At 33.7% G+C, this 14826-nt stretch overlaps 4 protein-coding genes across 6 annotated transcripts; 2 read left to right on the plus strand and 2 right to left on the minus strand.

Annotated features, from left to right (window-relative positions):
- Positions 1-1363: 1363 nt before the first annotated feature.
- LOC116340288 (zinc finger protein rotund-like) lies at positions 1364-4411 on the minus strand. The gene is made up of 3 exons (XM_031766711.1): positions 4118-4411; positions 3584-4037; positions 1364-3163 (listed from the first exon to the last, which is right to left on the minus strand). The coding sequence occupies exons 2-3, from the start codon at positions 4035-4037 to the stop codon at positions 1737-1739; spliced, it is 1881 nt and encodes a 626-aa protein (XP_031622571.1). The 5' UTR covers positions 4118-4411; the 3' UTR covers positions 1364-1736.
- Positions 4412-4728: 317 nt separating this feature from the next.
- LOC116340239 (exportin-4-like) lies at positions 4729-10249 on the plus strand. Of its 3 annotated transcripts, none has more exons than XM_031766613.1 (10): positions 4729-5126; positions 5716-5804; positions 5923-6866; positions 6932-7100; positions 7186-7266; positions 7349-8211; positions 8276-8446; positions 8517-8845; positions 8922-9589; positions 9677-10249. In XM_031766613.1, the coding sequence occupies exons 2-10, from the start codon at positions 5754-5756 to the stop codon at positions 9740-9742; spliced, it is 3342 nt and encodes a 1113-aa protein (XP_031622473.1). In that variant the 5' UTR covers positions 4729-5126; positions 5716-5753; the 3' UTR covers positions 9743-10249. The 3 variants fall into 3 exon arrangements, with proteins under 3 accessions (XP_031622473.1, XP_031622474.1, XP_031622475.1); XM_031766614.1 differs by having other exon boundaries at positions 4729-5122; XM_031766615.1 differs by lacking the exon at positions 4729-5126 and adding an exon at positions 5468-5486.
- A 444-nt stretch (positions 10250-10693) lies between these two features.
- On the minus strand, positions 10694-12128 carry LOC116340274 (protein Dr1). Its single transcript, XM_031766683.1, has 2 exons — positions 11678-12128; positions 10694-11570 (listed from the first exon to the last, which is right to left on the minus strand). Exons 1-2 carry the CDS (start codon positions 11771-11773, stop codon positions 11154-11156), a joined length of 513 nt encoding a protein of 170 aa, XP_031622543.1. The 5' UTR covers positions 11774-12128; the 3' UTR covers positions 10694-11153.
- On the plus strand, positions 12111-14107 carry LOC116340273. Its single transcript, XM_031766682.1, has 3 exons — positions 12111-12619; positions 12695-13747; positions 13824-14107. Exons 1-3 carry the CDS (start codon positions 12495-12497, stop codon positions 13876-13878), a joined length of 1233 nt encoding a protein of 410 aa, XP_031622542.1. The 5' UTR covers positions 12111-12494; the 3' UTR covers positions 13879-14107.
- The last annotated feature ends 719 nt before the right edge of the window (positions 14108-14826 follow it).

Genomic DNA, 14826 nt, shown 5'->3' on the forward strand with positions numbered 1-14826 from the left:
TCTGGGATATTGAATTCAAAATGTTACTAGAGTATAAACAGCCAATTTTGGTTTTCCGGAAAACTCTCTAGAAAAATTGTGGAAAATCCTGACGTGATAGAGAAAAATGGGTGATGCCATCGAAATGAGCATACCCAAATTATGTAAATACGGTGGGTCTCGTCTCCATCACATTTTGAGTGACGCACAGTGTCTTTATATCATTTTTTTTTTTCAATTTACGTACACATCTCAGTTGTTATGAAACGGTCAATCCAACAGAAAACCGTTATTTATTAATTAAGTAATATATTAGTGTATTATAAGTACAAAATACTACTTTGAAAGTTTCCACTGTGCCGCAATACTATAAATCTAAAAATGTTTTGATATACATTGTTTCATATTGCGTCGGAATTTTCAAAGAAGTGATTGTTATTCGAATTTCAGAAGGTAATTTTATTTCACCTAGATGCAACTATTTCTATGCTTAACGAAATCAACCACATAAAGCAATATAGGTAAATATATTTTTGAGTTAAAATGTAACATTTCATTCTTGAAATTTATTATTACCAATATTTAGACTTTGATTTTTTTCCTTCACAAAATATAACATCAGTGTAATTTGAATCTAAATGACACTTAAATCGATTATAACATTAACATTTCTTTTGGTTTCTAGAATTCGAGAACGCCGCGGTTCTTGCTAAAATGTTTCTATCCCTTGCTATATGTTTAGGTATATGTCTAACTATTTATCTGTACTACACTGATTGCAAAAGAAAATTTGAAATACAGATTGCTGTACCGCACCGTCGGTTATTAATCGTTTATTTATAATTTCAACTGTTTTCAAGTGTTCAACTGAAGTGTATTCTGTTTGATGGTCAATTTTTGAATTGTTAAGAGATAAAAGTGATTGTAAATTGTGCACGGTTGTCCATGAGGCGGTTTGTTATATCCATCTATCAAAAAAGTACAGAAAAAAGAATGTTCCCCAGCAATTTTATGTATTATTTTAGCTGTATAACAATTCGTTTGTCATTCGTCAATAAGAATATACATGAAAGGGCCTACTTACCGTTTTTTTTTGTGCCTTGTCGATAACAAAGATCCAACCAATGTGTGAATGACTCCACTTAAAATAGCAACAAGAATTCTTTTCGAATAATTACTTTCGAAATTCCATGAGATATTAAAGAAAACAAGTTGTTTTTTGTATTTTGTTCAAAAAATAATAATAATATTAGCTCCAACGTGAATTTGGATGTAATACTAATAGTAATTTGTATTGTTGATTTTCTCTTGATTTTTCATAATTATCTAATATTTAAAAATTTCTTTCTTAAAATATTATATAAATTAAAGGATCACTTATTCCGTGTTTCAGAATTGTTATGATTAATTATAAAAAAAAGTCTCAATTATTTAACTTATAGAGTGAGAAATAGTACTGGGTGAAGTGAAAAATATGATCTTTTATGTAGTTTGTTTTTGAAAACGAAAGAAAAAAATATAGATTCAAGATGTAGAAATAGAGAAATCTTAAATAAAAAAAATATAATAATAATTGAAATTTAGCGTCACGATGTGATTCGTAAACTTAAAAGTAATAGAAAAAAGGGAAAAAATAGACAATATTTTTGCTTTGCTCTGTTATTACAAATTCAAAGATGAAAAAAAGAGAGAATTTCATATGAAAAAAAATATATATGTTTGTGAGAAAAGTAAATAAAAACTGGGCAATGGGCAATTCAGTTTGTGGTTGAGTTTTCGTAAACTAGAGGCAATGTTGATGACACTTGGTTAGGTTCGGTGGCTAGTTCCATGAGTGCAAGTGCACCCAACCATTTGCGATTTGTACCTTCGTTACTGTTGCTGCTGCCGTTGCTATTGCTGCTACTGTGGTTAACGCTGGCAGTGCTCTGTGCAGAGATGGCAATCGGTGTGGATGCAATCACATATTTTGGATCCAAGCGAAGATCTGATTCGATTTCGTTTCGATGTTTTTGCTGAAGATCAAAGCATTCATTGCTCACTGGGTTTGAAGACGAAATCGGTGTGGCGGTGGCGATGTCGGTGGCGACAGCAACAACATGGGAATTTAAAATATTTATATTCGAGGTAGGCTGTTGTGCTTGTAACTGAGATTTATTTGATGTTGTATTCGATGTTATCATATGGTTACCGTTGGCATTTGTTGTGAGATTGGTAAGTGGCATCGCACGATCTTTGCTGGCAACCATTAAAACCGTTGGACGCAATTGATTTGGATTCATTTGGTTTGTATCGTTGTTAATGTGCTGTTGATATTGTTGCATTGTGGTATACGATTTGTGTTGCTGTTGCTGTTGGTGTGGTTGTTGTTGTTGTTGCTTTAACGGTGATAGCATTTGGTATGGTGTTGAATGTTTATCATTTGTTTTGTATGCATCTGATGATGCGACGATCGATCGACCATTTGTTATCGGTTCTAACGGTCGTGCCAAATCATTTTGCCAGGCTTCGCGTAACCAACGCTTTTTCGGATTGAACGCTGATTGTGCGGCATTTTCAAATTCATCGGCCGAATCTTCTTCTTGACTTAACGGTTCGTGCCAGCGAATTACCTTTGGTGTTGGCTTCATTTTTGTACCCGTTATTGGACTTGCACCGAGACCGGCATTCATATCCAATTCAGTCATTAAACCTTTTCGAACTTTGTACGGATTATTTGGTGTGACTGGTGTAAATTGATTTTCATCACTTCCGCCGCCAATGGTGTTGAAATTTTCATTGGACTTTTCACTGGAACGATGCAACGATGATGATGATGATGTTGTCGATGTTATCGATGATGTACGCATCGAATTATCATCGGAATGTGATGTTTTCGTTCGCTTTGGCGTTTTACGTGTTGGTGTTCGATCCTCCTTTTCCATTTTGTATTTTTCCAGCCATTTGGTTACCTCGTGGTTTGGTTCAGTCACGGCTGCAATAACATAACCATCACAACGTTTCAATTGTTCATACGGATGTTCCGGACAATGACGATTGGCATGTGTGAAACGCATTTGACACTTTGGCGCCGAACACATAAACGGCCGTTCACCCGTATGCAAACGTTGATGAGTCTTCAATTGGCCGCTTTGTGTGAATGCACGAGTACATCCTGGATAATCACATTGATACGGTTTTTCGCCTATAAATAAACAATAAAACAAATGAAACATTGAAACCAAATCCAAACAAAAAAATAACAAAAACAAAAAAATCACTCGTATTAATTTCGGTAATAGAATCTGATGGGACGTAATCGGTTTGTCTTTTTCTTATGGCAACACAAACACATTCAAATCAGAAATTTGTCATTCCAATCAATATAAACCGGAAAATGATTTCAAATTCAAATGTTCAATTCAAACACATACACTTAAAATTCATGGAAGTTTATTCATTATCACAGCACCTTTAACCAGCGGAAATTTATATTCAATTATTAATAAATGCAAACGATGGAGTAAAAGAGATTTGTTTCACTGAATTTAGCCTACACGAGGCCTGTATGGGGGTCATATGAAAAATCAACGAATATTGAATGTATTTAATATGGAATACTGACCTGTGTGCGTTCGGAGATGGGCTTGAAGTGATTTTTCGCGTGGAAATACACGATTACAAAAGGTACACTTTATTGATGACGGTGATGTGGATCCTTCAATCATGAGATGAGTGAGTGCTTCAGATCGCGGTCGACCACGTCGATTTTCTCGTCCATCGGCCGATGCATTCGGTGTGTTATTGTGACTACTTGTGCTGATATTGCTGCTGGTATTACTGTTATTGCGCAATGAAAATTCGGGCGAATCACAAGAGCTCACCGGGCTCAATGAACCGTTACCATTTGCTGTATCATTGCGATTCGCGCTTGTCGACAAGCTTTTGTTTAAATTCATTGTTGGTGTCGTCGATGTATCGTCGTCGAATGAATCCGGCCACTCGACATTATGATCACTGCCCGGACTTTGCACAAATGTGTCAAATAATTTGATGCGCTTCGGCGTATTCAGGGCCATCTAGACCAATAATAAACAACAAAAATATTTGTATTGTTGATTATGATGATTGAGATGATAATATTGTTGAATTGTAATACCAAAAAAATGAGATGTATACAACAAAAGGATGAAATTTGTATATGCTAAAATCGATTCTAGTTCGATTCGATGTATTCAGTCATTGAAATTTGAATGGTTTGGTTTATTAGTCGAAATAAAATAACTGGAACTTTTGTTGCACGAAAATTTCTCACATACGCACACACCATCCAAACGGGAAGTGGTGAACGAAAAAAAAAACGAATTGATTTTTAACAAATGATCAAAATTATGCAAAACAAAATGCTGAAACAGTTTCAGTACAAACAGAAAACAAAAATAATCAATGAAAATTTGAGCAAAAAATAAGCCTAACAATGCGCGGCCATGTTACTTTGACTCTATAATAGCGGGGTTCGACAATAATACAAACACACATACATTTACACAATGTCGAAATTGAAGGCGAAATTGCTATACACACAAACATACAATGCAGCAACTTGTCACGCTCACGCACGTGTCATGAGACAGCTAAAAAGAAACCACAATGGATGCATTCAATGTGCGCACATTCGAAATTTATACATCTGACACATCTTTATCGCATATTTCGTTGTTTGTTTGTCGTTTTTTATTTAAATAATTTGCTTCAGTGAATGTGAAAAAATGTTTTGCTATAAAAAACAATAACATTTTCATGATTTGAAATCGACGGATCACTAATTTACAAATATACACATACACATGAACACACACGCACACATGAAAATATGCTCATTGGCAAATTTACCCACTGACGGTATTTATGGATTCATTAATGACACTAACATAACCTCGAAAAGAGAGACCATCGAAAAAAATAAAAACCAATAAACTACCCATTCTGGAAAAAATGGGCGACAGTGAATAAATTTTTCTTTATGTTGCATCGATATATTTTAGTTTATGTCTGACTGTGAATGAGTAAACAATTCAAAAAATTAACCGACTGACAAAAGAAAAAAAAATATCAGAACCATTGGGCTGAGAAGAAGAAAAACAAAAACGTTCGGATCATTGTTGTGAGTAGGTGCAATTAATTTGTATTGGTTTCTTTGTTTTCAACATTATTTTTCACTTTTTTTGCTATTTTAAAGCGAAACATATACACATTTTTTGAAAGCTGAAATCGTTTTTTTTTCCTTTTAAATCTAAACATATTTTTGTATGTCGAAAAAAAAAAAGAAAATGTTGTTTTAGCATTTTGTCATTCGTTCATGACAATAGTACATTTTGCTTAACGCCATATATTTAAACGAACATTTCACTCATTTTAAAACCAAATTACATGTCTGGTAAGTTTGGTCATTAAGAAAAGAAAAAACAGTGTATTAAAAGTTTTGACATTCCATCATAACAACAGTTTAGAAAGTCATTAGCATAAAAGTGAGTGAAAGAGTGAGAGAAAAAAAGACATGAAATATTGTCGTTAACAATCGATACATTAAGTTCGTAATTATTCTATTGTAAACAATATGTTTGGATTTGGCGTATTTTTTAAACGTTCAAATTGACACTTGGTATCACTTTGATTTGGCATGACATTCCAAGAAACATATTGTTTAATAAACAGCAGAGAAAAGAGTATAATTGTTCTTTGTTTGTTTATTTACAGAAGAATAATAAACAACTAAATTTAAGGCTCATCGAAAAATGACAGACGCAGATATAGCTGAACTGGAGGCAGCAGCTCGGGTTTTCATGGTAATTGGCCATTAATTTTGTTTTTCGTTTGTTCATTTCATGCTAGAAAGTCGTTGAAAATAAATCATCTGACTAATTACATTTTCTAATATGTGCTAATGTGTTTGGTTTTTATTAGGATCCCACATGTGTGATTCAGCCGGAGCAACGTCAAAATGCCGAAAAAATTATATTAAATTTTCGTAAAACAAAATCACCATATTTGGTGTGCCAGCAAATTCTCGAAAAATCATCCGTGGATATGCTGCTATTCGAAGCGGCTGATGTGATAAAACGTGCCCTGATTATCGAATGGGATGGTATTCAAGATCAAGATCGTCTCGGTTTGAGACAGTATCTAATGAATTATGTGCTGCAACGCCATTTGCAACCGTTCATTCGTGAGAAAATTTTGCAAGTGATTGCCATTATGATTAAGCGAAATAGTGTTACCGATGCTGGCCTTGAAGCGGGCAATCTATTGAAGGAAATGGAAAAAATGCTGGCGGTCGGTGAAATCGAGCAAAAATTATTGGTTTGCCGTATAATTACGGCCATTTTACAAGAATATCTGATTACAGTGAAATCAGATGATTCGGGTCTAACGTTTAGCGAACATTTTAAGGCGAAAAAAGCATTTGAAGTACGATATATGGTGACAATTTTTAAAATGGCATTGACTGCCATCGAAGAACTTATGAATGTGTTTGATATTCAAAATGCTGGCCACAATCATCTGTTGCTCGAACTATTAAACATTGAAGAACAGATTTTAATGTGGGGCTATGTATCACCATTGCTACCGAAACGATTGATTGGCCTGTTTGAAAGTCTCACCAAAACCGATCAAACACCATCATTACGGCTGGGCGTTCAATGGGCAACGGTTATTTTAAATCCAAAAGTTATCGATTTATTCTTTGGCGTTTACTGGAAAGTACGTGAAATTCCAGAGCTTCAACGAAAAAATTTAACATGCATCGTACAATTGTCCACATTGAATGGGGCCGTTTTTAGAGATTCTCAATCCAAACTCGATTTCATAACCAATTATCTGTCCAAGTTCCTACAATTCCTCTCTTGGTAAGTGATATACATTTTTACACGAATTTAAGTCACTCAATTTGTCGTTTTCGTTTAATTTTTAGCGTTCAAGTCAAAGAAAATGAAGCTCTCGGTTTCGCCACAATATTCCGTAAGGCATTATTATATCATCCGCCGAACAAAAATCTTCCGCCAAATATTGTTAGTTCGATGCTTCAGCATATGTTCAATTTGACTGGCACTTTCTGTGAGGCAAGCGTTCACGAAGATAGCGTAAGTTTACAACATAAATTTTCATACGATGGTAAAACATATTTGACATACGAAAATGATAAACATTTAATTCGACAAATTACAGAAGAGCTCTGATGACTCAACGTACAATGAGGCATTGGAAAAGATTCTCGAGGCGTGGTTACTTATTTTACAAGGAAAAGAGGTAAATATTCATCAAAAGATGTATTGAAAGCATGGTTTGGAATTGATTAATTAAACGTTCCTTCAATATTTAATCGTTGCAGCATTTTCCACGTGAAGTGATTCATGAATATTCGTTGCAAATTTTCAACAAATACGTACAGTGTCATTTAAGTGCACCAGAAGGCTTACGAACCAATTCTGAATTTGATGAGGATGATGAGTGTGATCGTGAAAAGTACAAAGAACAATTGATAATCGTTGGTAATTTGGCACGGGAAAGTCCGGGTCATTCGCTCACCATTCTCAGTAAATTGATTGAAGAGAGAACACGTCAACTGCAAGCTCAATTTCAAGCTATGTACACCAATGGCAATCAATTGAATATGTCCATTGAAAAAGCAATGGAAATCTTATTCGAAGATATTCATTGGCTAATATTGGTCGCTGGTCATGTTGTTGCAATGGAAAGTTCGGGCGAACAACCAATGATACCATCCGAAATAATGCAATACAGTGTTGATCAATTGGCAAACGGTACCGTCGACGTAACAACAACATTGAAAGTATTGGCTGCGCCAAATCAATGTATTACACAAACACCGAATGCTGAAAATGTATGCGATCCATTGATTCGCCTAATATCGTCTGTATTTCGATTATGTGACATTGAAAACAATGCAATCGAATACAAAATGGGTGACTTTCTTAGTCCAGAAGTAACCAGTGATATCATGTGGTTTTTAAATCAATGGTCGGAAGCATATCTATTTATGTTGACCGAATATTATCCAAATTTAAGCGAAACATTACAAACATCATTCGGGTTGGACACACCCGGTGGCAATTGGACACTAAATTTTATTCTCAACAAAATTTGCATCAACGTTCGAAGTTTTGCCACTGAAGAAACCATTGTCAAAGATTCCGTTGGTTTATTCGTATCTCTGGTGAAGCGAAAGCATAAGTAAGTATTGTAGACTTTATTTTTTCTTATCAAATAATTAACAACATTGATTTCCTTTGCGCAGGTGTCCAGCCGTTTTTAATTCGGAACCATTCAAACAAATTGTACAGTTGAAAAATCTTCCATTGCAAAATTCCGAACTGATCAAAGGCCTTGTCATAACCGCTGCATGTGTTACCGAGAAAGAAATGCAAAAACAATATTTGAGTGAAATTTTAATGCCGATCACTGAAAGGTAAGTTGAACTCACTGGGATTTATTCATTATTTATCAATTTTAATTGGTTTTCGTTTTGGTTTTTGCAGCTTCAATAAACTCGAATGGCAACAGGCAATGGATAACAATCATCAAATTGGTAAAACGCAAATTTCAATGAACGTCGTTGCCTTGTTGGAAAATATCCGTTCATCAAATAATGGTGCAAGTGCATCATGTGCGCAAACTGTATACGAAATTTTTGAACCGATTTTATACCATTTGGCCGAATTGTTAGATCTCTTCCATAATTATAATTATGTTGTTGTTGAAATATTCCAAGTTTTATGCAGTGTCGTTCAAAATCTATCATTTTTACAATCGCACAAGGTATACGAAATGTGTATGTCATGCATTCGGAACTATGTGAAACACAACAGTAAGTATTAAACAAAATAAATAAAATGCCAGATGATAATTCATTCTCATCCAATTGTGTTTGTTTCCATTTTCAGATCGTGTTACATCGGAAGTGACTGCCGAAGATGAAAGTATGGAAGATTTAATGTTGTTGCTGAATTTGCTCAATGCCTTGTTGTCGAAAAACTATTTTGATGTTGGAAACGAAGATGAACAGGAGCAAGCAACCGAAGTGTGTATTCTTGGTTTACAATATATAATACCAATGATAACACTTGATATGCTCAAACATCCAACGTTATGCTGTAAATACTATAAAACAATCACATTTTTTGTGGAAACAAAATCTCAAAAAGTATGCGCCTTACAACCAGAACTGTTAAATTCAATGTTACAATCGGTTGAATTGGGTTTGCGGTCGTTTGGTCTGGAGGTTCAATCGATTTGCTTTGAATTTTTGCACATCATTGCCGATACCGTCCGTTTTGATCAGAATTCACCGCAATCATACCTGTATAATTCATTAATGCCATTCATGCGAATGGTACTAGAGATGATTATCAATCAAGAGGTTGGCACCGATAACAAAACTGAATGTGCCAATGCCCTATTTGCGTTGATTTTTTGTTATCACACTCACTACGGTGCTATCGTACAAAATCTACTGCAATCGGTCCAAGACGTTGGAAACGCCGAACGCCTATCAAAAGAATTGGCCTCATTGACAGCCAATTGGGACTTGACCCGTAGCATTGATCGAATGGTACAAAATCAATTTTATTTTTCGATTATTTGTTTTCCGATTATTTTAAATTAATTCGATTCTTTTCTTTTGTGATTCTCCCCTTAGGTACAAAATCAATTTGCCGATCGCTATGAAAAATTTATTGTAAATATATCTTTTATGTACAATTAATATGGGTACGTTTTTTTTAGTAAAACGTACATTTATTTGTTAATTTTTTTTCCTGGACTATTATTATTACTATAGAAATATTCATGACGTTCGCGAATATCGAACACAGATTTGACAGTCGACACATTTCGTGTTTTTTTTTCCGTTTTTTTTTTTCTACATAGAAATTATGATGTAAACTTACATTTTTTTCACCTTTTCGTCATAATTAATGATACACATTTAGCTTATCATTATAAAATTGTACAAAGCAAATAAAAAATTTAAAAAAAAGAGACGAATGAACCGAATGTAACAAAAGTTAAAAACTGATTTATCTAATTTACTCGAAAGTCAAATTTTGTATTACCGAATAAGATCTATATTGCATAAAGAAAAAAAGATATGCTTTCAATTCGAATAACATTGACATATTCTTTTGATATTTGTTTCACGTTCTTATTCTTATTATGTTATTTTTCAAATATTTTAATGGCAACTATTTCATCGACAATTTCTTTTCGCAAACATTAGTAAATACATTAAAATAACATTTTCTCTCTATCTTTCAAAATAAAAATAAAAGTGATGAAATGAACAAAAAATTCCTTCTAAAAACGATATGTGTTTTAGTTTATATTTCAATGCGGATGAAACAGAAGATATTGTCTCAATTGTTAGAAATAGTTGGAAAATTCGAGTAGTACTTCTGCAGTGTAAAATCAAGTCATTTTCAAAAGTGAATGGATAAAAAAGCGAAATAAAAGGTAAAATGATGGTAATTAAATCTTAGTTTTTCGTAAACGTCCTGTGTTGATCATGCTAAAAAAAATTCAATTTCCAAATATATTTTTGAAAATAACAGAAAAACATCAAGCAGGAAGCTCCCTTTGAAAAATGAAGTGAATTGATAAAATGAAAAAAAAAAAAGTTAAATTGGCTTGACTTTATAAAACATTTTCATTTCGTTTATTTACTTTTTTTTCAAATTCTCTCAATTAATTTTAGTTTTCCATAATAATTTCAATATCTTTACTTGTATAAATTTTTGCAATAAATGAGAAGACGAAATATAAATGCGTAAATGGTGTCGCAGCATTCGTTCTCCCGTTTCTGTTAAGTTGCTGCAAATGAAATTCGTTTTGTTGACATTATCGAATATTATATTATTGAAATTCGTTTTCGTTCATCTTTCTATTCTCTTCGCGCCCTTTTTAATTTTAAATTTCCTTTTTGTTGAATTGACATTATAGTTCATTTATCATTTGGTAACTAGCTGAATAAGATGTCACTTGTGTAGCAGTAGTTAATTTGTGTGTATGTGTGTGATGGTACTAATATGTTGTGTGTTTTGTGTCCATATTCCATTTGTTTTGAAATGTTTATTGATTTTATTCAGCGTCATTGTGTAATCATCAATATCCGTTTTGTTTTAGCTATTTTGCGATGTATTTAATGAGTTTTGTGTATTATTTTGTTGTATGGCCGCTGAGAAACTGAGCCATTGTGCTTGATCCACGGCTTGTTGTTCCTGTCTGGCTTTGGCAAATAGTTCCTGTTGTTGACGCAATAATTCTTCTTCTGGTATACCTAAATTTTCCAAGCGCGTCGACTGTCGACGCCGTTTTGCGGCCACCGCTTTGCAATCCATGAGTACAGCTTCAGCATCTTGTTTATAATCTTTAAAACCTAAACGATCGAGCGCTTCAAGAACGTGCTCTGCATTGATCGTTTTCTTATTTCGTAAATTACATACTTCATTTGCTTCGGAGCTAATCAAATGAATAAATTCAGTACAACAATTCAAAATCAATTCACGACTTTCATTGGCCACTCGTATTGACGGCACCTATCCAAACAGAATACATAAATATGATTACCATTAAAAATATACCACAGACGCACGTAAAATAGAAAGAGACAAACAATTCAATCAAGTATCAAAATAGTACTCACCAATTCCTTAATCATTTTATTGATGCTGGCTCGCGGCAGGGTTAAATCATCATCATCAGCTGAGGGTGGCGGACACAATTCATCGTGATCATTCATTTTGTGTGAGTTAGAAAATGTGATTTGTATTTGTTTTCAAATAATTTGTATTGTTTATGATTTTTGGTCGAAGCGTACGCGTCAATAAATTTCATAAAATGAATGCTTTTCTTTCGTATACTTTCGAATCTTGTCCAAACTTATTTTTTTATTCTACGAGTTATTTCTAATATATCACGTTTTTTTACGGGCAAGTTTCAGTGCGAATGGGTATTTTCTTTTACTCAGGGAATGAAATTTCGATTCAATTCAATAACACACGCATACACACAAGTGTATTCCTTCTTCAAAACAATTGCACGAAAATGTTTTTGTTTGTTTTGTATTTGAAGTCACAAATGAATTCCAAATCGTAATTTTCATTTTATTTTTCGACGCACAAATGACATTTCAATGTGTCAAACTCTCATGCTTTCTATATCTCGCACACATACACACACACACATACATCACGATACTGTGTTCAACAGCACGCACAAATAACCATACATAGGACTGCACGAACAAAACACATGTGTCAAACAACAAATAAAAATACATTTTTATTGGTAACATATAAATTGACATACAAATTGACAGATACCGATGATGTTGCGATTGTTTTGATTTATAACGCAAATAAAGGAGCTAGCGCATACATCATAATAGTTTTTAGATAAATTCTTCATATCTAATTCAAAATTTAACAAATAATTCTCAAGCGTTTGAAATATATTTCATCATGAGCGTTGAGGGATTTCATGATGATTGTATGGAATTGATCAACAACTATTGCAGTCGAAATGAAACCGATTTTGAGCTATTCTGTGACGATTGGAAACAAATGGGATTTCATTATGTATTTGCGTAAGTGTATTTTTTCCATTCAAACTGTTTTACTGTTTTACTTCAATTCATTTCTTTTACTCAATTTACTTTCAGTGGACACACTTATCAGCATGAATTACTATTATACACCGAAAATTTATTTACCGTTTTGAAGAATATTTTTACCAGTTTGACAACACTTAGCGAACGGTTGGCCACGCTCTATTTGATGTATGCGATGTACTTCAAGCAACCGACCAAAGATTTTTGTAAGTTTCGGTTTACCCTAGCCGATTGGATGAAAATGAAAAGTTTCTACGATGCGATCAACAGTGAGTCCACCACTTATTTGCAAGCCCGTGCAATTTTTTGGCGATTATGGCAGGGTAATGCATTTCGATTTGTCGAATGTGATGTGGAACACTATCCAGAAACAATACATTTACATCGCTTGGGTAACGATGGTTATGGTGATTTTCAAAAAATAAATTCCACAATTGTGGCGGCAGTCAAAGATATACAAAATGACAGTCGCGGATTGATGGGTGCCATTGGAACATTACAAATTGGCTACAATGAAATGAAAGATCATTTGGCGGCCAATATGAATGAATGTGCGCACATGCAGAGCATCGATGTCATCAGTGACGTTAATTCACAGTTGAATAAGGTGCGAAAAATGTTTGAAAATCGATATGAACAACGAGTTGTAAAGAGAAAAGCAAGAGCCGGCCCACCGAAAAGGGCGAAAGACATTGAAACTACTGATGTTGAGAGTGAAACGTATACATCGTATAGTGAATCAAACGATGAATTAGAATCGATTTCCGAAAGAAGTGAAGGTGATGATACATTTGATGAAAACGTGAACATGGCCACGAGACGATATAATTTGAAGAAAAAAGCATTGGAAATTAAATCGATCGGCCTTCATCGACTCAGAAGTACTGTGGTTGAAACAGAGAGCTCACCGAAGAAAAAACAGAAAGTGGCAGATGCAGAGGGTGATGAACAACGACCGTCGACATCAACTGTGAAAGACCACGCATCTAGTGAAATCGATGATGACAGCGGAAATATTGTGATAATTAAACCGACAAAAACTTATCAGCGACACTCGAAACAGTATATTAGCACGGTGCGCAAACAATTTACTGATTGTCCAAGGTAAATAAAAACTGAATGAGAATAAAAACCGAACTGAAACAATCCATTAACTAATTTATCTCTTTTTTATTTTCAGTGAGGCTAGCGAGGAAATTGACAAAAAAAGTACCCGAAAACGAACTAAACTGTAAGAACAATAGAAAAAAACAAGGAAAACACAAAATTGTTGGGTTCCAGGTGGTTTTCAATAAATGAAAAAAAAAAATAAAATAAAAAAAAACGATTTACAACTCATGGTCAGAATTTTGAAGTATGTTATATTTATTGTGAACGTCAGCTCGTCTTGATGAAAATAAATGAAGTTCTTTGTGAATTTGTTGTGCCACTTTCAGATCTTGAATAAAGAATTATTTCATTTGATTTTTTCTTGTTTTTATTATTGCATTTGGTTTGATATTGTCTACAGATTGAATACGCAAAGAGATGAAACCTTAATCAACAAATATTCAAAATAGAACATGAATATACGTATTTACGGTATTTTTATATTTACAGTGTGTGTGATTCGGCTATTTCAAAATGAGCATGCTGCAAAAAACCGATTAATATTCAAATTTATTATTAGTTTTTCTTCCATTGATGGGAATTTATTTGACAAATTATTTCACCTGGAACATGAATACAAACAGTCTTCACTCATGCCCTTAAAATCATACAGACGATCGAATGACTATACTTCCAAGGTGAGTTTTATTTAATTTTGTCCAAAAAAGCACCGTAGATCGAAATAACTCATAATTTGGGGAAATTATGATTGGTAAAACAATTGATTTTTCGTCCCAAAATTCAAAATGTTGTATGGGAATTGTGCTTGAAACTTCGAAAATAGCCATTCATTAAATATTTATTATAATAGCCTTTCATTTTATGGACACTTGGTGTACTTTTATATGATCTTCTCAATATTTGGTCAAAAAATCAAAAAAATTGTATGAGAGGTATGCTTAGTTTTTATCCAAATCGCGCCAAAGTTGACCAGTAGCTAGTTTCCGGTCACAATTATGCCTATAATGACACAAGAAAACTATTAAGAGTCGATTTAATTCAATATTTTTTTTTTAAATCGTCATTAAGAAAAT

Source organism: Contarinia nasturtii, unplaced genomic scaffold (assembly GCF_009176525.2).
Source record: "Contarinia nasturtii isolate CC-2019 unplaced genomic scaffold, AAFC_CNas_1.1 Cnas_scaffold_630, whole genome shotgun sequence".
NCBI classification, from domain to species: domain Eukaryota; kingdom Metazoa; phylum Arthropoda; class Insecta; order Diptera; family Cecidomyiidae; genus Contarinia; species Contarinia nasturtii.